Source organism: Drosophila yakuba, chromosome 2L (assembly GCF_016746365.2).
Source record: "Drosophila yakuba strain Tai18E2 chromosome 2L, Prin_Dyak_Tai18E2_2.1, whole genome shotgun sequence".
In the NCBI taxonomy this organism is placed as follows: domain Eukaryota; kingdom Metazoa; phylum Arthropoda; class Insecta; order Diptera; family Drosophilidae; genus Drosophila; species Drosophila yakuba.
In genome coordinates, this window is record NC_052527.2 from 29684610 (window position 1) to 29708403 (window position 23794).

At 41.2% G+C, this 23794-nt stretch overlaps 1 protein-coding gene across 5 annotated transcripts in view; it reads right to left on the reverse strand.

The window, feature by feature from the left end:
• Positions 1–23794, reverse strand: part of LOC6539269 (G protein-coupled receptor kinase 1) — a 133439-nt gene that overhangs the window by 86375 nt on the left and 23270 nt on the right. For 2 of the 5 annotated variants that reach the window (XM_039371250.2, XM_015189739.3), the window contains exons 2-5: positions 15205–15281; positions 15075–15148; positions 14918–15019; positions 14787–14861 (exon numbers count right to left, since the gene is read on the reverse strand). The exons of 1 other annotated variant lie outside the window; for it this stretch is intronic. In XM_039371250.2, the coding sequence (XP_039227184.1) occupies positions 14787–14861; positions 14918–15019; positions 15075–15148; positions 15205–15281 (328 nt within the window). Of the gene's footprint in view, positions 1–14786; positions 14862–14913; positions 15020–15074; positions 15149–15204; positions 15282–23794 lie in introns of those variants that run through there. 2 more of the 5 variants (XM_002086129.3, XM_015189740.2) reach the window with 2 other exon arrangements.

Genomic DNA, 23794 nt, shown 5'->3' on the forward strand with positions numbered 1-23794 from the left:
GCCGTCATCGTGTCGCCGTCGTTGTCGCTACTTCTTGGTACTTCTTTTTCGCTACTTTGTTCTTCGCCGTTGCCGTTGTTTTCATCCCTGTCTATTTTACCGGTTTGTTCTGTGGCGTTGATTTTTTTCATTGCTGTGTTATTTTTTCATGCGCGCACCACTCAAATTTAATATTTTCAAGTCTTTTAATCAATTCGACTTTTGTGCCACTACTTTTAAGTTTGTTTTGCAGACACAGAGCTTTTAGTTCTTTTAATGTGTAATTGCTAGGATTACAATTCATTAATGCCGATTTTTATTATACCCGTTACTCGTAGAGTAAAAGGGTATACTAGATTCGTTGAAAAGTATGTAACAGGCAGAGAGAAGCGTTTCCGACCATATAAAGTATATATATTCTTGATCACGCCCACAAACCGTCCAAAACTGCCAAGCCCACACTTTTGAAAAGTGTTTTGAAATTTTTTAATTTTTGTATCGGTGTTGTAAATTTCTATCGATTTGTCAAAAAACTTTTTGCCACCCCCACTCTAACGCCCACAAACCGCACAAAGCTGCCACGCCCGCACTTTGGAACAAGAGAGAACGCTATAGTCGAGTTCCCCGACTATCTGATACCCGATACTCAACTTTGCCCGGCATAATGAGGAAAAAAATTATAAACCGCAAAATCAGCGGCAGGCAGGGTGGAGAAATTCATCACAACAAAATTCATATAACTATATTGAACAGGATCAGAACCTAGGGGCAATTAAAAAATCCCCATTTCATAAAAACCCAATGGGAGGAAATCATCAAACCAGGCCAATCCACACGGACTCAACAAAGAATTAACTATATGCCAGAACAGGGGTCAAGAGATGAAGATTATAACAAGGTTGCACATGAGGGGGTTAAACAAATAGAAGACGACCTCGACACAGACGACGTCTGCAATTTTTTAGGGTAAAATCCTAATCAAATTACTTATTGATACTGGCACTTCAAAAAATTACATAGCACCATGCCCAGAGCTTAAAGGCATTGAGGCGTAGAAAAACCTTTTAGCGTTATGTCAATTCATGGCCATACAAAAATAGAACAAAAGTTCCTAATTTCTCTGTTTAATGTACGGTCACATTTTTTAATACTTAAAGTTCTTAAGGACTATATTGTTAAATAAGGGCGAGTAAAAATATTTCCCAACGCTCGACCTTAAAGCGGGCTTTTATCAAATCGAGTTAGCAGAGAAAGACCGAGAAAAAACAGCTTTCTCGTTTTGCAGATTACCATTCGGTAAGAACGCCCCAAGTATTTTTCAGAGAGCTATAGATGACGTTTTAATAGAAGGAATCTCAAAGATATGCTACGTGTATGTCGACGATGTTATTATTTTCTGAAAAACAAAAGAGGACCATGTCAAGGACATACAGTGGGTCCCCGAAAAAATGTTTGAAGCAGGCATGAGGTATCTCAAGAAAAGTCGAAGTTTTCAAAAAAAGCGTCGAACACTTGGGATTCATCGTGTCGCAAGGGGGTCTCCGAACCTCACCTGAAAAGGTGAAAGCCATAAAGGAGTTCCCCGTGCCAAAAACTCTTTTTGATCTCAGATCTTTTCTGGGTTTAGCAAGTTACTACTGTTGTTTTATCGAAAACTTTGCGTCAATCACAGGTCTCCTAACGGGAATTCTTAAAGGCGAAAACGGGAAAACAAGCAAGTATCAAGGCTAAGAGAGATATTGGCATCAGAAGATGTTCTTCTTTCATTCCCAGGCTTTAAAATACCGTTCGACTTAACGACGGATGCATCTGGGTACGCACTTGGAGCCGTATTATCCCAAGACAAGCGCCCAATTACAATGATATCGCGCACGCTGCGTGATAACGAAAAAAATTTTGCAACCAACGAGCGATAGCTTCTGGCCATAGTTTGGGCGCTTAACAACCTTCGTAATTACATATACGGTGTAAAAGAGTTGCGCGTCTACACCGACCACCAACCACTCACTTTCGCCATCTCGGACAAATATCCTAATACGAAGCTAAAACGTTGGAATGGGATTATCGAAGACTATGGGGCGAAACTTATTTACACGCCAGGAAAAGAAAACCTAGTGGCAGACGCGTTATCTCGTCAGAACGTATACGCATTAGAAGACTCATACGAGTCAGACGTATTATCTTGCCAAAGCAACAGGGTTTGTAAAGACACATACGAGTCAGACGCAGCTACAATACATAGAGAAGAATCGCTGACCTATACCATCGACACAATAGACAAGCCAATTAATTGTTTTAGATCATTAGATCATTAGATCAGATCATTATAGAAGAAGATAAAAATTCTTCAGTGAGTAACCTTATTCTCTTTAAAAACAAAATGAGACACGTAATAAGATTTTCCGACCGGGAAAACCTTATAAACACCATTGCACACTTCCAATCCTAGCATTTATTCAAAACTTACTAATTGAAGCATTCCCAAATACCACATTTAGATATTCAAAACATGTGGTGCAAGATATTACAAAACGGAACAAAGGGAAATCGCCAGAGCCGAACGCAATAGGGCCCATCGCGCAGCCCAAGAAAATGTGAAGCAGATCTTGCGAGACTACTTCTTCCCAAAAATGCTTCGCCTAACAACAGAAACGGCATCTAACTGCAAGATCTGTTCTATGGCCAAGTATAGTCGACACAACAATAAACATAAAATCAGACAGACGCCAATTCCCTCTTATGCTGGAGAAATACTCCACATCAATATATTCTTAACAGATGGGACCCTCTTCCTTACGTGTGTCGACAAATTTTCAAAACTCGCCATTCCATCAAGACAATCGTAGGCGTAAAGTCGCCAATATTAAATATAGCCAACTTTTTTCCAAACACAAAAACCATCTATTGCGACGACGAAAGGTCACTAAATTCAGAAACAATCAAATCAGTCCTCCTCAACAATTTTAACATTTCTATCGCAAACGCACCACCTTTGCCTGAAAATAGAAAAAGGGCCCAGCTCCGGAAATTATCTGCTGGGCGCAAGTGCCGTTTTGGAGCTCCAAAGCGGAGAAAGTTTGTTTCCCAAGCGCTTGTTTGACTTTAGGAAAACTTTTTCGCCTACTTGGTAATTTTTATCTGTCCTCTTTTTATTGGACGTTTCCAAGCTCTTACGCTGTGCTTGCTGAATTTTCTCGCTGATTTTTTTCTCGAATTGTTGAGTGTATTATTTCTATTGGTTTTTTGTCCGTTACCGAATGTATATTTCTATTATACCTGGCAGTTGCTAATAGAATTAGCTCTGTCGTATCGTTTATCCCTTTTTCTATTTTCTAAACAATTCGACATTCAACATCACGGCCCACCACAACCGGCAGAGTCTCCCATTTCTCCACGATTTAAGTTTGAGGAACCTCCACCACATAGGGACCCTCAGAGAAGAACTCACTTTAGGCTCCCTCCTCAGCAACTCACTCGCCGTACTCATCGCCTTCCGTCTGGCTCGGATACCATCACCTTAAGGTCAGGAGGCGAACAAAACCGGGAACTGACACTGATGTGAAGCTAGCAGGTCACCGGGACGGCGACCACTTGAAAAGGGGAGAAGTTAGCACAGGCGGTTCGCACGGAGAGAAACTGCCGAATTGCAGGTCACCATATCCGGCGGCGTGCACGCGCAGTGAAAGAACTGCTGATCGCGCATTCCAAGGGCAATTGCCCGGAGACCGGTCGGAGCACTGACTTTTTGTTTTTTTTTTAAATCTTCTTATTTACTGAATCTTCCCTTTTACTTAAAAGACTAACAATAAGTTTTCAAATCTTATTCTAAGCTAGCTTATTATCATTTTATGAGATGACTTGTGCTATGTGGCCTAACAAATTTAACGCTGGGCTGGTTGATCGTTGCGGTGCAGTCGACTTTGGCTGCATACTCAAAGAAGTTTTCTTGCAAGGGAATTTGGATGTGAGCCTAGTTTTTCCTTGTATTTTACTTTTCTCTCTGTTATTGTCTCAATGACAAGTTTTATTTCTAGGTGTTTGTGTATATTCTCGTTCCGAAGATACCATGGAGCTCCAGTTATGATTCTCAGAATCCTAGACTGTGCTCGCTGTATGATGTCGATGTTGCTTCTCGATGCATTGCCCCATAGCTCGGAGCCATAGGTCCATATGGGTTTAAGAACGGAGTTATACAAAAGGACTTTGTACTCCAGGCTTAGGGGAGACCGAACGTTTATAAGCCAGTGTAGATCCTTTGCTTTTAGTCAACTATGTGTTTCCGCCAGGTGAGCCGCTTGTCCAGATGAATACCTAAGTATGTTACGTCATCGGCTTGTGGGATGCGCGTGTGGTTCATAACCAAGGGTGGGCAGCTTTGTTTGTTAAGGGTAAACGTAACTTGTTTGCGTTTTTAGTTCGTTTACTCATATGCGCCAATTTGCAAGCCAATTCTCTACACATGTTAAATAGCGTGCTAGTTGCATCGTAGCTTTTACTGGGCATCTGGATCGACTCAGTATTGCAGTGTCATCAGCGAATGTAGATATAGTTAACTGGTAGTCTGTTGGGATGTCCGCCGTGTATAGGGTGTATAGAATTGGACCTAATACACTTCCTTGGGGCACTCCAGCTTCTATAGTACAATCGCTTGAAGTGCTTGAACTACATCTAACCGCGAACACTCTTTTCTATAAGTAAGACTTTAGAAGCTTATGTAAGTTTTGAGAAAGCAGTTTGATTATTTAAAACATCCATCCAACCATATTCTATCGAATGCTTGTGCAACGTCTAAGAATAAAGCTGTGCAGTGTTTACGATGTTCAAAGGCGTTTCTGTTGTGATGCGGTTAACCTGCTCAATAGCTCCATATATTGCCCGAAAACCAAATTGGTGCGATGGGAGTTTGTAGTGTGTTTCGAGGTGGGTACTGATTCGTAGCAGCTGCACTTAAGCTTCTTGCTTTATGATGATGGCTGTGTTTTCTCTTTCCCGGGCTTAGGGATCATAACTATGACTGATTTTTTCTACTTTTGAGGGAAATATCCAATTTTGGTAATTGCGTTGAAGAGCCAGAAAATTTGTAGAACTGCATTGTAGAACTGCTCGGTGATCATTTTTGGGGTTAATAAGCCAGGCGATTTTCCAGTCTTTAGTTGCTCTTTAATGATATTCGTTATTTCGATTGGCTGGAATTCTATGGGATCTTGTGGTGTTAAGTCAGATGGAGTTAAGAGTGGAGAGTAAATGAACTAGTGGCTGGCTTTGGTTAAAATACTTTTCTGAGATGATCAGTGAAGGCTCTGGCTCTATCCATGTCACTACGAGCCCAGTTTCTGTTGGTGCCTGTAGATTCCTATGGGCTTTCAACAATGAGTTCTTTGTGCTGGTGGGCGTAAGACTCTCGAGGTAACGTAGTTGTGCGTCCGCTTCTTCTTTCTGAAGTGCTTTAGTAAGTCTGAAAAAAGCTGCTTTTAGTCTAGTCTTTGCACCAGGTGAGCACAGGCAAATCAGTATCCCGACTTGTCATGTCTTGTCGACTTGTCTTTATACTGCATGAGTGGGTACCTTGTGAAGTTGATGCTTTTGCTGCTGCAACTAGTGTTGATTCTAGGTCACCAGCAAACTGATCAATGTCTTGCTCTACTTCAAAGGGGCTTGAAAAGTCGGTATGGCAACAAACATATTTTTTATACCTCTCCCCACTAGTCCTGCTGCTTGTAAGCCTATACGGCCGCTCGATGTGTTGCAGCTGGTACATAAGATGAAAGAGCACAGGGCAGTGATGAGATGAAAGTTCTGCAAGTGCGTAAGCTGTAATTATTGATTGGGATATCCTCTTAGTGATGGCAAAGTCAATCAAATCTGGAAGGTTCTTAGGATCTCCTGGCCAGTATTTAGGCGCACCCGGAGAAACATAATTAAGCTTGCTTTCCGGTTTAATAATTGCGTTGTACAGCTGTTTTCCTTTTGGAGTCGCTATTCGAAATCCCCGGTACATGTGCTTGGCTTTCCAATCGCTAGATGCAACAAACCTTTCATCAAGCGAGTCGAAAAGTGTTGTGAATTTGTCCTCAGATATTGTGAAGCGGGGTGGGCAATAGACAGCAGCCAGAATGTGGTCACCGTTATAGCGTTGGAGGCTTATAGAGGTTTTTGTAGGCAGTATTCTTGCCAATTACTAAGAAAGTGGTGCTTAATTCGGGATCGGATTAGTATGCCAGTGCCTCCACGGCCTTGCCATCCGGGTGATTTGTAAAGTAAAATTGTTATCCTGATATTTGAAAATGTTTCTTTTCTGTAAGATGAGTCTCTGAGAGTAGCATAACATCAATGTTTCTGTCAGCTAAGAACTAAGCAAGCTTGTGTCGCGAAACGCTTGTAGCGTTCCAGGTTGCTATTATTAAGGGAGTCATTCAGGCATGCTTACGATTTGGATTTAAAATCAAAAAATTGGTTCTCCGGTTTTCAAATTCGTAAGAATTGTTCGATTTGTAAAACGGACACTTTTGTTTGGCCGAAATAAAAAGTAAATGTCTTTTTTATATCAAATCAGATATTATTTACTAAGGGAAAAAAATAATTTACTCAGTGGTCTATTGATGTTAATTGTACATCACCACAAGATCATTCTGCCTTTTAGGTATTTTATGAAATTTATTTCTTACCCTAGCTCAGATTTGACAAACAAAATGTTGCCATCGGCAACAACAATTTTCGATTTGGCAACGGGTCGATAAGTACGCCGGCAAAAGCTATCGCGAAGGTTGCCATACCGTGAAACGGTAGGCAGGTGCAACGAAAAGGTGAAACGAAAAAGGCAGGTAAATATAATTATAAAATATAAAAGAATTTATTAATTATTTTAAAGCAGGGCCAAAAGTATTGTTTGTATAAAATGCTATTTAATTTAACTGCTTAAATGGTCAACGTGTAGTAAAAATGTAATTGCGAACATCGGAATTAGAACTGTGAAAAAGGTGGCAGCTCTAGATTTTCTAATTTTTTCACATTGTTAAATTATGACTAAAGAAAAAAATATGCTGTTTGAGCAGCAAGAAGCGATGAGAAACGAAACACTCCGATAGAAAAAATTTTGCACCTAAAAACGAAATCAAAAGATTTGGCCCACATCGAAGTCGAATAAAAATAACGATTACCGGAGCATGCCTGATTATGCTGTTTTTAAAGAAACGAGCTCTTGCATAGTTGCTTGCATGAATGCCATGAAGTCTTTAATGCTTTGCTACATCGAAAGCACAATCGGTTCAACTCCAATTGGCTGCTGTTGCATGTTCTCGTGATTGTATGTTTCATGAATGGGGTTGTATGCTGATTTGACTCTGACTTTAGTGTACTTGCAAAGGAAAAATTTGGCATTGTTAGGTATCTGCCAGACGAAAGGATATAAGTTGTAGTCGGTTCCGTTACTTTGTGAATTGCTGGTATGGTACGATCACGAGCTGAAGCCACGCGTTTGTTTAGACGACTCTCAAGTTTCGTGTAAGCAATGCATCCTCGCTAGTTGGCTGTGTGTTTTACGCTACAATTACTGCATATTTTAATTGAACTGCCGTTCTAGTTACGCTTTGCTGTACTGTGAGCATCGCTGCAAACAACGCAGAGGGATTTTAGGGTGCAGTACGCTTTGGTGTGGCCATATTCTTGGCAGTTCGTGCACTGTAAAGGATGCCTGCGCTTGTGTGACTCTTAGACGTTTATTATCCGGTGCAGTAGAAGCTGTAGTTTTTAAATAGGATGTTTTTCTCCTTTAGTGCTTCGATAATTTCGGATGGGGTCACTGATAATTGTATTTATTTAATGACAACCTGCAATCCTTTGGCACTATTAAGCTGGTAGGTGTAGTAACTTTTCCCAGGTTCATCCAGGTACTTGGTCACTGATCGGTGGCTAGACTCATCCGGAGTCTGCACTTTTATTTCGAGTATGTTTCCCTTAGTAAGAGGTTTTCTCACGTATTGGAGGAGTCTTAATATTCTTCTGATCCTGTTCTTTGGTTGGATGCACTTCGCAGTCATCCAATAATACAAACCTATTTGAAGCTGAGTTGTTGTAAGCACGATTTAATTTCGGCTGATTACCTGTCGGTTTGTGTTGTGGGCTTAGGTTTCGCTTTATTTGGATGTAGCGATGTAGCCCTGTTTGATCCAGTATTTGTATTGTTTTGGTTCTTGTCCGCTTTTGCTTTCAAGAGTCGACGTGAGTGCACTTGCTTTGGGTTTTGATGGTTCAGCAGAAACGTACACCGCTATCGGTATTGTGCATAGGGTTGATGTTGTTATTGTTGTTTCTATAGGTGCAGTTGCAGAAGATATTGAGATTACTGTGCTGGTAGCTACAGAGCTTGAAGGCGTTTGCAATAGGGAGAGTCTGAGAGAGATACTCTCAGTGCTTTCGGGTTCACATAGGGCTTAGAAGTCTCCGAACTGCCGCGGTGATTTCGATTCAGGGGCAATAAAGTGTCGCCAATATAAAATGAATTTTATAGTATGATGTATGGTGTGAGTAATTTACTGGAAACCCCCTGTGTTACCAGCACAAAAGGGTCGCCTAGTGAATTGTGTGGCAACCGTACCTTGCAGGCAACAAGTCAAAACGGAGTAATACGGCCCACCGTGTTCAACGCCGAATATAAAGGAATCAAAGAGCTGCTATTAACAAATTGATTATAAACTTCTTCAAAATAAAACAAAACAAAAAGTAGAACCGAGAATATATTAAAAAAAACATATAAGAAATAAAAAAAAAAACAAATTACGAAACTCACGAATGCATAATAAAAAATGACAATTCAAAAAATAAGGCGATAAATAAAAAAAAGAATATTTCACTTGCCACATGCCCACCAATATAATTTTCATTATTTTGTGATTGTCGAGGGAACACAAATAAGCAAAAACAAAGGACCCGAGTGAGTGAGACGTTTTCGGCAAGCTAGGCTAACAACTAAATCTGAATTACCGAAGACACATCTGTTCAGAAGTTAATGAAAAGGTGATCGGGCTTGAGGCTAATCGGGAAACGACTAACGAAGTCACTCCCCAATCAATGCCATTAACCCCCGCCCGCACCGAATATGAATTAAAGGAAATTGCTAGGCTACCCGATAATGTGAAAGAACTGCAGGTATTCGAGGGCGAAACAGGTAGTTACGACTTATTGTTTGGGAGAGCAGAGGCCATCCTAAAAGATTACGAAATAATCAAGGAAAGGCCTTGGTACCGTTCCATTGTGGTCAGCGTACGACAGAAAGTTAGGGGAAATGTGGGAACAACCCTTGTATCTTATATTGTTTCTGAGGATGATTGGCCGGAGACCTAACGCATATTAGCGCTCCTTTACGCACCTTGGAATACCAAATAGGCCAAATGGTTCAGGAGACTAGGACGGTAGAGGCTTTTTATTCTGCGATAAATAGCCACTCTAATATTACGCTGCCTAAAGAATGGCAAGCAAAGCCCGGATATCCTCAGAGCGCTGGTGGAAACCTACAGGGACAGAGCCCTGGACGTCAATATGGCGATATCTCGAGATTACTGGTGATCCGAGGGCCGAAGAGTTTACCAGAAGCATACACTATCTGCCTAGAACTACAAAATCTTACTTCTCGGAACCATGTCGCGCATTCTAATACTTATTCTAATAAGTTTCGCCTTCCCAGAAATACATGTGGCGGCCCCAGTCGAACTACTCGAACCACTCTTCGCACAATACCCAGTACCAATATCAGAACGCATGCAGAAATTCTCAGCCGAGGTATTCAAACGCCCAAGCAATTAAGATGGAACACCATCAATCGTTCCAACCAAAATTCGAGCGTAAAACGCAGCCCCAGCACTTCTTATAATTAATTCTTTTCGGAAATCTCAGAGAATATATTACCTGAGCGGTGCTCCATCCCCGGCTGGAACCACTGCAGCCGAATATGGGGAGGAAAGCGGAAGCGAGGGTTACTATGACAAGGCCTTGCCGGACGTTCCATACATAGAGTATGTTGTGATGGATGGGGCTAAGCTACAGTTTCTAATAGATACTGGCGCAAATAAGAAATTTATTAGTCCCCAGCTAGCCAAGTGTTGTAAACCCATGCAAAAACGTTTCCCTGTCCTGTCCGCTGGGGGGATATAAGAATAACCCACCAAGTAACAGGACCATTCTTCGGGCCCTTGGGAAACGACTCCCATGTAGCCTTCTTCGTTCTCTCCGGTTTAACCGCCTTTCATGGCATAATCGGAGACGACACCCTGAAATCCCTCAATGCAATAATCGACACGAAATATGACTCGTTAACATTAGCTTTAGGGGTACAAATACCGTTATTAGCCATGCCTTCAATCTTTTTCCACTCGTTAATTGACGACCAGCACCCAGCAGAAGCAAAAATGCGACTTGAACCCCTGATCTCTGAATTCTCTGCCATTTTCGAACCACTTTCGCCAGATGAGGCAGTGGGAACAAGTGTTCGAGCTGAAATCCGAACAAACACTCAAAAACCGGTATATTCTAAAAGTTACCCATACCCCGCGAGCATGAGGGGAGAAGTAGAAAATCAGGTCGGAGAACTACTGTGCGAGGGAATAATTAGGCCCTCCAAGAGAACCCCGGTCTGGATAGTCCCAAAAAAACCAAAGCCTAATGGGGAAAAACAATATCGAATGGTAATCGACTTTAAACGGGTTAACGCTGTCACCATCTTCGATGCTGACCCAAAACAAAACAATATCGAATGGTAATCGACTTTAAACGGCTTAACGCTGTCGCCATCTCCGATGCTTACCCAATCCCCGATATAACATCCACCTTATCCAGCTTAGGCGAAGCCAAACATTTTACCACACGCGACTTAACGTCTGGGTTCCATCAAATCCACATGGAGGAATCCGTCATCCCAAAAACAGCGTTCTCCACTCTGATCGGGAAATACGAATTTACGCGCCTACCCTTCGGCTTGAAAAATGACCCGGCAGTCTTCCAAATAATGATCGACCATGTTTTGCGAGAATACATCGGCAGGATTTTCTATGTATAAATTAACGATATCATTGTCTTCAGTAAAGACTATGAGTCTCACTGGCGCAATCTGCGCGATGTATTTGAAAAATTGAGACAGGCCAAGTTGCAAGTAAATTTAGAAGAAACACAGTTTCTACACAACCAGGTGGAATTTCTGGGCTACGTAATAACATCGGACGGGATCCGAGCAGATGGGAAAAAGGTGAAAGCTATAAGAGAAATGCCCCGCCCCAACCTGAAAGAACTCAAGAGCTTCTTAGGGATGACTTCCTATTATAGGAAATTTATTTATGAGGGGGGAGCATGCTCAGGTTATAGCGTCCCAATCCAAACGTATTTCAATTTCACTCGACGAGGAAACTACAAGGGCCTTCGACGATCTTAAAAACATCCTTTCTTCCTCAGAGGATTTATCTTTCCCAGACTTCAATAATATCCATGCGAAATTCTACACATCGACCTTTTTATGATCGAAAAACTCAGATTCCTCAGTCGATAACTTTTAACTCAGTGATAACTTTTTCAAATTCGCCAAACTATTTCCAAAAGAGTCAAAATCATCAGTACATTTCCGCGAGAGACTGGTCGAAGTTCTCTATTATTTTACAGCACCGGAAACGATAGTGTCCAATAATAAAAGGGCCTGCTCTGCCCCACCGTGCTTAATTACCTACAATCCCTTGAAATAGCCTTAGGATAACTGAGTTGGTATTTATTGCTGTACACAGATACAACAACTCTGACAAATCCCAAACCAGTCGACATCTTTTTTGATATAACTTCTTAAATAAATTATCAGGGACTTATTAATTGTAAGGAACAAACGTTAGAGGACATAAAAGAATTGGTAATAATAATAAGACACCACTATGAAATCATAAAATTCAAAATCGGTCAATAAACACTCAATTGTAAGTAAATGTATTGATAGATAAAATGGCAAGCCCAACAATGCAGCTGTCTGAGAACCACATAGGACAATTCCTTGTACAAATTAAGAAGATACCTCATTATGGTGGTAAGATGAAGAAGTTCAGCAATTACATAGTTAGAGTAGGTAAATTAAGTAAAAATCGTAATAAAATGAAAAAATTGGGTTACACTTGCCGACGGTTTTGAGACGATTTTCGTTTACGTGGCCTTGGCGTCAAAAAACCTTGCTCCAGGGATTTTGGTGTGACACCACATAAGAAGCATGTGCATCCTAATTTAACCTTTTTTTGCTCCCCGTCAATGTAATTAAATAGGAGCATACTTTTGTAACACAGTGTTATATTCGAACTTTGTATTTTCAAAAAGGATTTTTTTATGAGAAGAAGGCAACATCCTTGGAATATAACGTAGGAAATCAGTTAGTGGTTGTTCTGGACAAGGAAACAAGAAGTAACTTGTGCCAGTCGTGACATCACCGCGAGAATATTCAAAAACAAGCTATAGTCGAGTTTCCCGACCATCTGATACCCGTTACTCAGCTATTGGAAGAGCGAAGGAGAGTCTTCTACACCGACAGTTTTTGGAGGTTTGTGGGCGTTGGAGTGGGCATGGCAAAAAGTTTTTTTGCAAATCGATAGAAATTTACAAGACTAATACAAAAATGAAAAAATATCAAATTATTTTCCAGAAGTGTGGGCGTGGCAGTTTTCGGCGGTTTGTGGGCGTTAGAGTGGGCGTGGCAACATGAATCGACAAACTTGCGCTGCTTCTATGTCTCTGGAGTCTATATGCTTAATTTTATCTTTCTAGCTTTTGTAGTTCCTGAGATCTCGACGTTCATACGGACGGACATGGCCAGGTCGACTCGTCTATTGATCCTGCTCAAGAATATATATACTTGATATGGTCGGAAACGCTTCCTTCTGCCTGTTACATACCTTTCAACGAATCTAGTATACCCTTCTACTTTCCGAGTAACGGGTATAAAAATCCTTGGAATGGAACTTTGTTATGACGGCGAAGCGTTTGGATCAGGTCAAGTAGTTAGCTATGAAACACGGTCTGAACATGAAACCCAGAGCAATGCTTTAAAAATTATTCATAGCCTAAGCATGCTTTATGACGAAGCTGGCAGGAGAAGTCCAACTGCAAAATCAGGGACAAGGACAAAGACTACGCAAGCCCTGATGCGGTCCCAGAGCATAACTACAATGAGAATCTGTAACGTATAAATGAGATCTTCTATCGGGCCCTACTATTGCTGCCAACTGCATTCCCTGTCGACGTTGACCGACGAGTTTGAAGATACAAATTACAAACGGGCGGTACCTTCGAAAAATCATAGACGCCCTAGTACTGTGGTGTAAAAAAAAATATATGGACGAGGATGGATTTCGCAGTGCTAAGTGTGACGATACCGACGAGGGCGTAGAGTCAAAGCTTGTCGCGCGACAGACTGTCGGTGGCGATTCAAAGCGAAATCAACGTTACGATCGACAAGCTACTTCAAATCACGTCCCGTTCGCGTGATCATCGTGATCGTGATAAAAAAAGAGGTGAGGAACGCATAAACCAATGCTTATGATAAATTATATCCTGAAAAAGCTAAGATAGGCGAAATACAAAAATAGCCTTGGACCGAATATGTAGGTGCGCGGTCGGGGAACAACCAGGGGCGAAATGGAGTAATGATTCCTATCTCCAGCTACTGGCATCACCCTAGGCGTTGCGGTTCCCATCCTCTGCAAAACCAGAGGAGACCGAGTAGAAATCCCGGATGTGGAACTATCCGACGAGGTGTGGCAAATGAGCTAGAGGACACGTTAAGCGGTAGTCTCCTTAGAGACGGGAGATCGACCAGGTGCAACTGTACAGTCGCGGCCAATCGAGACGTGGCCGCCGACAATGGCGGCAAACGGTATCATCTGAAGATGGGTCGGAGTGTGGTCGCGAGAGCCCTAAGGGCCAAGGCGTTTGAAAATGAGCGATCACACGCAGGAAGAAAAAGGACGTAGCCGGTAAGGATATCAAGCGGAGGTATGACGCCGCAAGCCTTCCGCAGGCCTCTGAAGAGGGAGCAACTTAAAGCCGTAAGTTGTTCAGAAGGGTCGGCCACTGTAGTAAGGAACCATCGATACATGGTGGAGCTAGAAAAATTCTAAAAAGGTAAACATAATGGCAGAATTTACACACGAAACCGCAGGGGATCACCTTTGGCGGTCTGCAACACCGGAACCACGCGGATTGGAGAAATCGAAAGGGATATCCATGGATATATCAGACTATGGGCAGCACTGGATATGGAAACTAGGGACAATATAACAACGACATGTAATTGGTAAAGCGATCACGGCGGATTGTGAAAGAATAAGGACGGTTAATGTCGTGGTAAATGAGGGTAATTCCAATTACCTGTGCACTGTCAAACGAAAGAATGTCTATCAGACAACTGGATCTATATAGTAAAATTTGAAGATTAAAATTGTCCAAATTAAGAGGAACAGATATATATACTGTTTCTTGAACCGATCCCCATTTAAAAGAACAGGATCAGATATGGTTTTAGCTTACTCACAGCGTGCGCCCATTTTACCCAAATTCAAGTAGAAGTAATAAAAATTTTAATAATGATATATTAAGGTGTGTCCACTATATTAAGGTGTGTCCACTAGTTAAAACATTATAATTGAAAAATGTAAATATATCCGTACTCGTATAGTAAGAGCTTATAGTAAATAAGAACGTCACACATAACAAACGAACGTCACAATTCCACCCATGGAATTATTTAATGGCATTTGCTTGATGAAATTAAAGTTTTTTGTTTTAATAAAATCGCTTACTTCAAATAACTCAACCGGAACCTCATTTTTTAATAAATATTTTTGGACACTCGCAACAGCATGCTTGGAGTATTCCTATAAATATAAGTTGAAAAATTACATTTCGTCAATTTTTATTAATGGTTACTTGCATAGGTGTGCGACAGCATTTCCTCCATTATAAAATTGTCATAAATATCTCTTGCCATTTTTTTTCTCTCATCATAACATTCTGTTTTTTCAAAAATTTTTATCTAAATAAAAAATGAAAGAGTTAATACAACTTCCAATAAGAAAAAGGTATTTTACCTGTTCAAAAAACTTAAGTTGCTGTATAGGTTCATCTGAGTCGTTTTCACAAAAGTCTTTGAACAATAAATAGCCTGCGAATAGTTTTATATAGTTACAAATTTTTCAGCATATGTAGATTCATACTTACCCAAGACTTCATTAAATATTTTATGAAAATTCAGTTCGCCTTCTTTTTCCAAATATTTATACATAACACTTCTAACACTGAAATAAAAGATTGATAGAGTATATAAACTTAAAATTCGTATATATTTATAGTTTGTTAAAATTAATGTGGGCAATATATAAATGCCTCTGTTAGGTTTACTGTCTCGATATCTGTATTCTCGAAATCGCAAAGCTATCGACGACGAAACTGGCACGTAGCTGCTATATAGGGAAAGGGTATCCGCCGAGCTGCTGCGCCAGTTGGTAGTATATTTGTTAATATTTATGGTGAAGGAATTTTTTTTAAAACTACTTGCCTTGGAACTTAGTAGACCAATAACCCAGATTTAAGTAATGCCGTTTGAGGTATTGTGTTTATTATTCAGTTGTGTTTATTATTCAGCTGTATATAATATAACAACAAAGAGAATACCATTTTTTGACTTAAAACTAACATTAGTTGCGAAATCATAGCATCCACGCCAATGTGCTGTGTTTGCCAGCTGTGCACAAGCATCCGACTAAATGCTGCGTCAGCAAGTGGGTTATAGCGCGGCTTTTTGAGTCACTCAGTCGTGAGACCGGCACAAATTAATGCGTTACTTAGTGTCCCTGCATTTAGTTCTAGTATGTGTGTCTGATAGGTTCTGATGTGCTGTTTGCAGTCCGAATTTTAGAATGTATTCCGGGTAACGTTCACTAAAATGTGGAAGGTCAGGGAGACTTAGAATATTTATAATAGTAATAATAGTAAGGGAGGGCGAATTTGCTACTTCCGCGGTCTTTTTTGGGACTGCGCCGTGATTAATGAAAAGTGTTTTGGTCAAAGATAAACAGAACCAGATGCTGGGAATGTTGTACACTCGCACCTGCGTTGACCTTAATCATGATAAGTTTAATTTAAATAGGTAATTGGCTGTAGATCACTGGGTCTCATAATGTGGTACTCCGCCAGAATGTAGTTCAATCCCGCAAGAACTTTTCACTGCTGGTAGTCAAAATATGATTCCTGGTGTCACCAAACAGTTTTTAATTAAATGGACTTATCCGTCGTAACATTAAATTATAATGTGCAAGGAGAACATTGTATTTTTATATATTCTAACCTGATCTTGGGAAACTTAGTGATAGTGTAAAATGTTTCTGGATTGACAGGCAAGATGTCCCTTACGGGAGCATCACTAGGCTCCGATATCACCACCACCGGCGGAGGACACAGGGACGAGCTTGGCCTGATTTAGCCATTCCCGCACTCGTTTCTCGAATATCGATCGTCTTGGACGTCGGTATAAAAGAAGGTAATTTTGTTTTAGAAAGATCTTATCACGGTAATTTCAGTGAAGCACATATTATTGAATATCGCAATGGACTCTCTATTTGTAGCCTTCGACTCTGTTTGACCTGACAATTATGCCGATTGCACATCGTTACATGAAAATTCACTAGAAAGCATATACCATTTACTTCGAAATCGAGAAACCATTCCGTTGCCACAAGCTCGCCCTAGCCAACACATACTGCGTCTACGGCTTCATTCCCATCACAACTTTTGAAATTAGTCATACTTCATAAAACACAAGTCGCATCGTGAATCGATTAATGTCCTTTCTTTTGAAGAACGATGAAAATGCAGTTTGACAGTCATACTCCCCAAACGTTTTCATGGAAATTCCATGGACTCCCAAAATAAGGGAAATAGTGAAATATTATTATTGAGTTTACCACTCTGATTCCTTTAGTTTCGCCAAACTTTTTTGAAGAAGAGTTAGTTTGTCCGATTCAGACAATTTTGTTGTAATCTTTCGAATTGTCTTTGTCATTTGTTCCACAGCAGAGTTTTTTACATGCTCAAAAAGGGTGTATGTGGCCTTAAGGGATGTGAGTGATAGTGTTGAATGTACTGTTACGAAGAGTGATAACAAACCTTTTTCCTCAAGTCGTATTGTAGTCTGTATAAATTTGCACACAGGTTAAAGTATAATGGATCTATTAGTCTTACACTTTATATCATATCGTTTGTCAAATGGATAACATCACATGGAATTTCAAATAGTAACTATATTCGCACTATAATTCACAACGACGTTCCAACCTACAGCTGTATGATTAAAACATATGTATTCATTCATAAACATTCATAATTCTGTACAGCTGAATTAAATTTTCCGAAAAGATCGGAAATATTTTCTTCGACGGGAAATGATCCTGAGTTTGTTGTAGTGGATCTATAGATTACTAGAATTAGGCTGATGGTTCTATGGCGACTGTCAGTAAGAACGCTAGCAATCAGCTTGCAGAGTTATCTAAGCTGTTAGGACGGCAAATGCTTGCCTCGATTGCCTTGATATTTGCCTATTTATTTCTTGATTGTTTATTGCTGCTGACCTAGATTTCTCATACTGACTTGCTTTTTTAGTACAGTTAAGAATAATTGATTGCGCTTTAAATGCCATCAATAATACCTTCGTATTCAACCTGACTTAATTTATGACCTTGACCTTTCATATCCGCAGCATATCTCAAATCAAGCTTGCCAAATACAGAGTTTGCTTAATTTCACACTATGTCAAGTAGTAATATACGCTGACAGGAATGGCTTACCAGACCTTTTATGATCGCCAGGCAAATTGGGAGTACTGCACTCTTAACTTTTTTCTTTTGTGATGGGATTACTTTTGTAACCGTTGCTTCATAAAATAAGCTGGATATCTCTCTTCAAAAGCGGCGCTAGCTAAATTAGTTACTGATCGTTTAAATATGTCTAATGAAGTTTTAACGTCTACTACTCGGACGGGGTCCGCTCCATCATGTTGCTTAATTCATCACCTTCAAGTTGTCATTTTGTAGTAGAACTCGCCGTCATTCCTTAACGTTTTGCCAAATATTTTTCCATTTGTTTCGCATTTGCAGCTCCTGATAATGGGACAGCCTTTTACCTTTGAATCTTTCCAAAAATATCGTGTTGCCTTTTAATTTGGCAGGTGTAATTCATTTCCCACTCTATACGTAAGTTCAGCGCTCGTGAATTAGAACAAAGCAACCGGACGAAACTTAATTGATTTTGTACTTACCTTTTGTACTACTTGCATACACTGCTGCGTATGTGTGTATTTTTTCATTGAGTGAAACTTTTCCGTCAAATATGTATATATGAATTTGCATTGTAATTAAAGGATTGCGATTAGCGTGGAAGCTCATCGTCCAAACCTAAGTCTAGCGTCTGCACAAATATTATTGCCTTTACCACTACATGGGCGAAGTGACCTAATACATCATATAAATTTGCTGTTTCAGAGCTTACCACCGCTTGGTGGTGTAAGCTTGCGGCCAGAAATATAGACTTAATTGTTTCTTTACTGACATTCAGAGCGAACCCAACGTTTCAACACTAGTTTTTCAGCGTTTTGTCGAGTTTAAGGTGTTCGAATATCATCATCGGGAATTTCCTTAAAAACCTGTTTACTGTTAGATGACCATTTCAGCAGCTTGAATTCGCATAGAAACTTATGTAGGCATATTAGTACCCTTGTGCTGTCAAAAGATATGTCATCATTATACCCGTTACTTTACTATACGAGTATACTAGATTCGTTGAAAAGTATGTAAACGGGATCAAAAATTATAAATTAAACTTAAATGCCAATTATACTGAGATAATTACAGCTAAGAAAAATATCAAAACATTTTTCAAAAGTGTGGGCGTGGCAGCTTTTGGCGGTTTGTGGGCGTTAGAGTGGGCGTGGCAAAAAGTTTTTTGGCAAATCGATAGACTTTTACAAGACCAATGCAAAAATGGAAAAATATTAAAACATTTTTCAAAAATGTGGGCGTGGCAGTTTTGGGCGGATTGTGGGCGTTAGAGTGGGCGTGGCAACCTGAATCGACAAACTTGCGCTGCGTCTATGTCCCTGGAGTCTGTATACTTAATCTCAACTTTCAAGCTTTTGTCGTTCCTGAGATCTCGACGTTCATACGGACGGACAGACGGACATGGCCAGATCGACTCGGCTACTGATCCTGATCAAGAATATATATACTTTATATGGTCGGAAACGCTTCCTTCTGCCTGTTACATACTTTTCAACGAATCTAGGATACCCTTTTACTCTACGAGTAACGGGTATAATAAAGTAAGAAGTTATTATGTGCTCATAAGATTTCGAGATGTATGACGTCTTGGCTATAGGGTAAACCCGTTGTTGCCCTTAGGTATTGGTATTATTTAAATCCCCAATTTAGGGAAAGTGTTAAAAAGCTGGGTTAAAAACAAATATGATTACAAGAATCATTAGTGGATGTATAATTATGAAGTGAATGTTTTAAATCGTCTCAGAAAATTCCTCCCAGAAATTACGTACCAGGAGGTCCAAAAGAAAAAAAAACCTAACATGCTCTTATTTATAGTATTTTCTCTTTAAGGAATAAGTGCATAAAATCTTAAAGTTAAACTTATTTTTCATTGATGTTGACGCGAAAAAATTGATAAGCTCTAATAATTACACCTCGTTGTGTAGTGGATAGCGCAACGACCTGTCAAACACGAGGTTGTGGGTTCAAACCCCACCCATGACGAGAGCATGGCTACACAAACTATCCTCTCAAAAAAAGATACTATTCTAGTTTTTAGAAACTATTCTTTCATAGGTGGCAGCCCCACCACTGGGATAAGCCGCATCTGGCCAATCAGCAGATCGGTCGAAAATTTTAAACCGATTTCCGAAAGAGAAACGAGAGAATTAAACATAAACGGCCCCCCAAATTGGATGACGACCATAGGCATATCAAAACGGACACGAATTGGTCATTGGAATGTTAGAACTCTGAGAGAACCATCTAGATTAGCACAGTTCGAGGCGGCAAAGACGACACCAAGGGCGACTTCTACACTGCCCTCACAGCAACCCTCAGCAAGACGCGGCTAGGTGACATTAACATCCTCATGGGTGACTTTAATGCGAAAGTAGGCCCCAAAAACACCGGACTAAGATCTGTCATGGGCCAACATGGAACTGGGACTCGCAATGACAACGGAGAGAGATTAGTGGAACTCTGCCAGCTATTCCAACTGGTCATCGGCGGCACAATATACCCACACAAAGATCTCCACAAATACTCCTGGACATCTCCTAGTGGTAACACGCGCAACCAGATCGACCACATTTGCATTAGCAGGAAATGGAGACACTCACTGGACACTACTGGAGGTTCGGAACAAAAGGGGAGCATCTATAGACAGTGATCATGAATTGGTCATTGGAGAACTTGAAATAAAGTTAAACCGCAACTACTCAAGGAACACTGATAACAGCCAACACCGACGAGCGCCCCCTCTGAACCTGCACCTCCTTAGCGACTCCACTCTGAGGACGAGAATGACGTCCACATTGCGGGAACAACTGATCCCCCTAGAAGACCACCCTTGGGAGCGCACCTGCAGACAGCTGAGCAAATAATTGGGCTGCAACAACGTGGAAAAGCAGTGTGGATATCTGAAGGGACCTGGGACCTGATTAGTAGGAGGAACCACCTGAAGCCTCTGGCGGACCAGCTCACACAGTACCGTGAGGAGTATCGCGGACTATGCAGAGCGGTAAAAATGTCGGCCAGAAAGGACAATAGAGCACAGCTGGATAGACTTGCGGCAGACGCAGAACGAGCAACCGGCGAGAACAACATGCGCTCGCTATACCAGCAGATTGCACGGATCACTGGAACATATCACAAACAGAACAAACCAGTCAGAGATCTAGAAGGTAACCTCTTATCCAATGATGACGCACAAATCCAAAGATGGCGCCAACACTTCATGGGAATTAGCCACACCACATCACCAAACGTGGCCATAGACTACAGGAGTGTTGTGCCGCCAAGTGGGAGTAGCAGGATACCCTCTGCACATCTCTCACGCATATGGGAAGGCGAGCCTCCTGGAAAAGCGGAATCATTGTAAAGCTTCCCAAAAAAGGCGACCTTAGTGACTGCAACAACTGGAGAGGGATAACACTGCTCAAAAACAACAGCTACAAGATCTTAGTTACACTTTTGAACGAACGCCTCCAGGAAAAAATTGAGCCAACAATCCAAGACGAACAGGCAGGCTTCAGACCACACAGGAGTTGCGTAGACCAGGCAAATACACTACGCATAATAACCGAGCAAGCTGTGGAATGGAGAGCCCCGCTTTACCTCCTGTTCATCGACTTCAAGAAGGCATTCGACTCAGTTGAAAGAGCAGCAATATGGCGAGCACTTGCAAGAAGAGGAGTACCTGCAAATCTCATCGCCATCATCAAATCGATGTATGACGATGCCAGCCTGGCGGTACTGCACAACGGGAAAACTAGTGCACCTTTCCAGACAAACACCGGAATTCGGCAAGGATGCCCGCTGTCACCACTTCTCTTCAACATCGTAGTCGACGAGTTAATGAGCGAAGTATGCTCTTCCGAGCGCGGAATTACGTGGAACCTCACCAGACACCTTGAGGACTTGGACTACGCAGACGACATCTGTCTCATATCGCACAGACTCAACGACATACAGAGGAAAAGTGACGAACTCGTCAGGACAGCCAGCAGCGTAGGGCTCGAGATAAACAAAGCGAAAACAAAAGCTATGCACTTCAACCATTCCAGCCAAGTAAACATCAACATAAATGGGAACCCAATCGGCAACATCATATCCAACAGTGGTGGAGTGGATGATGATGTCTCCAGCCGTCTTGGCAAAGCCCGCTCAGCATTTGGGAGATTATACCGCATATGGAGAGACCGACAAATCAGCCGACGGACAAAGCTCAGGATCTACAATGCGTGTGTGAAATCCATACTGCTATACGGAAGTGAAACATGGCCACGAAGAAAATAACGCAGAAGCTACAGGCTTTCAGCAACAAATGCCTGAAAATAATATGTGGGATATTCTGGCCAAACAGAATAGCCAACACTGAGCTGTGGCACGTTACGTGCGAGCCCCCCCAAAACACACCCAAATAAGGAAGAAGAAATGGATGTGAATAGGGCACGATCTCAGGAGAAACCCTAGTAGCATAGTAAGGATGGCACTGGACTGGAACCCCCAAGGAAGCAGGAGGGTAGGAAGGCCCAGAGCAACATGGAGAAGAACCGCTCAACAAGAACTTGCCCAAATAAACATCACATGGGAAAATTCTAAACAGACAGCACAAAACAGAGTTAGATGGAAGGCTCTCGTAGAAGCCATAAGTTCCCGAGCGGAATAAGAAAGAATTAAAAAAAAAAATATATATATTACTTAGCTGTGTAATCATTTTATCGATAGAAATTTGCGAAACAAATAATGGCACATATAAAAATACATTTTAAAAAGAGTCCGTGGATAATGTTAATCAGTTTTTGAGCGTATGAGTATGCAAACCAAGACAGTATATTCTCTCTTTTAGTCTCAGGTGAATCGTTTACGCCAGGAGAGCCATATCTCTAGATGTATACCCAGTACGTAACTTAATCAGCTTGTGGGTTGCTTTGTATATTTAAAACAAGAGAGAACGCTGTAGTCAAGTTCCCCGACTATCTGATACCCGTTACTCAGCTAGTGGAAGTGCGAAGGAGAGTCTTCTACACTGACAGTTTTTGTTTGAGGGCGTTAGCGTGGGTGTGGCAAGTGATGACCTAGCGAAAGGCCCTAATCTAAAAGACTGTTATGATACTTGCCTAGGAGTTGCGAATGCAATGAAACTCTTTATGCGCCAAACTAAAGGTGGCTTGAAAGGACTGATCAGCAGTTTTGGCGTGGCTAGAGATAGTTTTCGTTGAGCTGATGATCTTCCGCGCTAGATTCACAATTTAATAGCCTCAAGCTATATAGAAATCTCCAAAGCGCAAGAAAGCCGCTGGTGGTAGGCTGGCTAAGGGAAATGCCCCGCAACCCCCCGCAAGCGATCAACAGGACTCCACAGCTGATCCGTTCACGATCGCAGCAAACCCACAAATGTTGCTAAGATCGGCAGCTAAAAAAGATTCGGAGCAATCCGATCAATCCGTTGTGGAGGGAGTCCAGCATGGGATTGCTACAGATTCCGTTTTGTCCGCACTGTTTTCTCAACCGGTGATTCCACCCGTTCCTAATAGTTTACCAACACAAAGGAATATTGACAACCTGCAGTGCCAAAACCCCTTTCGGTGGTTCCACCAAAGAAACAAATTTTCGTTTCTCGGCTTTCCCCTGGTCAAACATTATCTGATGTATTGACTTATATACAAGACAAAATAAAAGCCGACAACATAAAAATGGAAATATTTATCCTTTAATACGCTAGAGACATCTCATCTTTCAAGATAACTGTCCCTAATGAGCTATTCTCGACCATATGTTCTGGCGACTTTTGGCCGGATAGTATGGTTGTGAAAGAGTTCGAAGCGAAGATTAAAAATAGAAAATAAGGGCCCTTGGGTATTAAACTTCCCTCACGTAGCCAGATCACTGCCACATCCCCCTCTACTACTTCTACCTCTTTATCTTCAGAAAACTAAACTCTAGTCTGACTATCTGTTATTAAAATGTGAGAGGCTTGTGTAGTAAGCTTACTAATT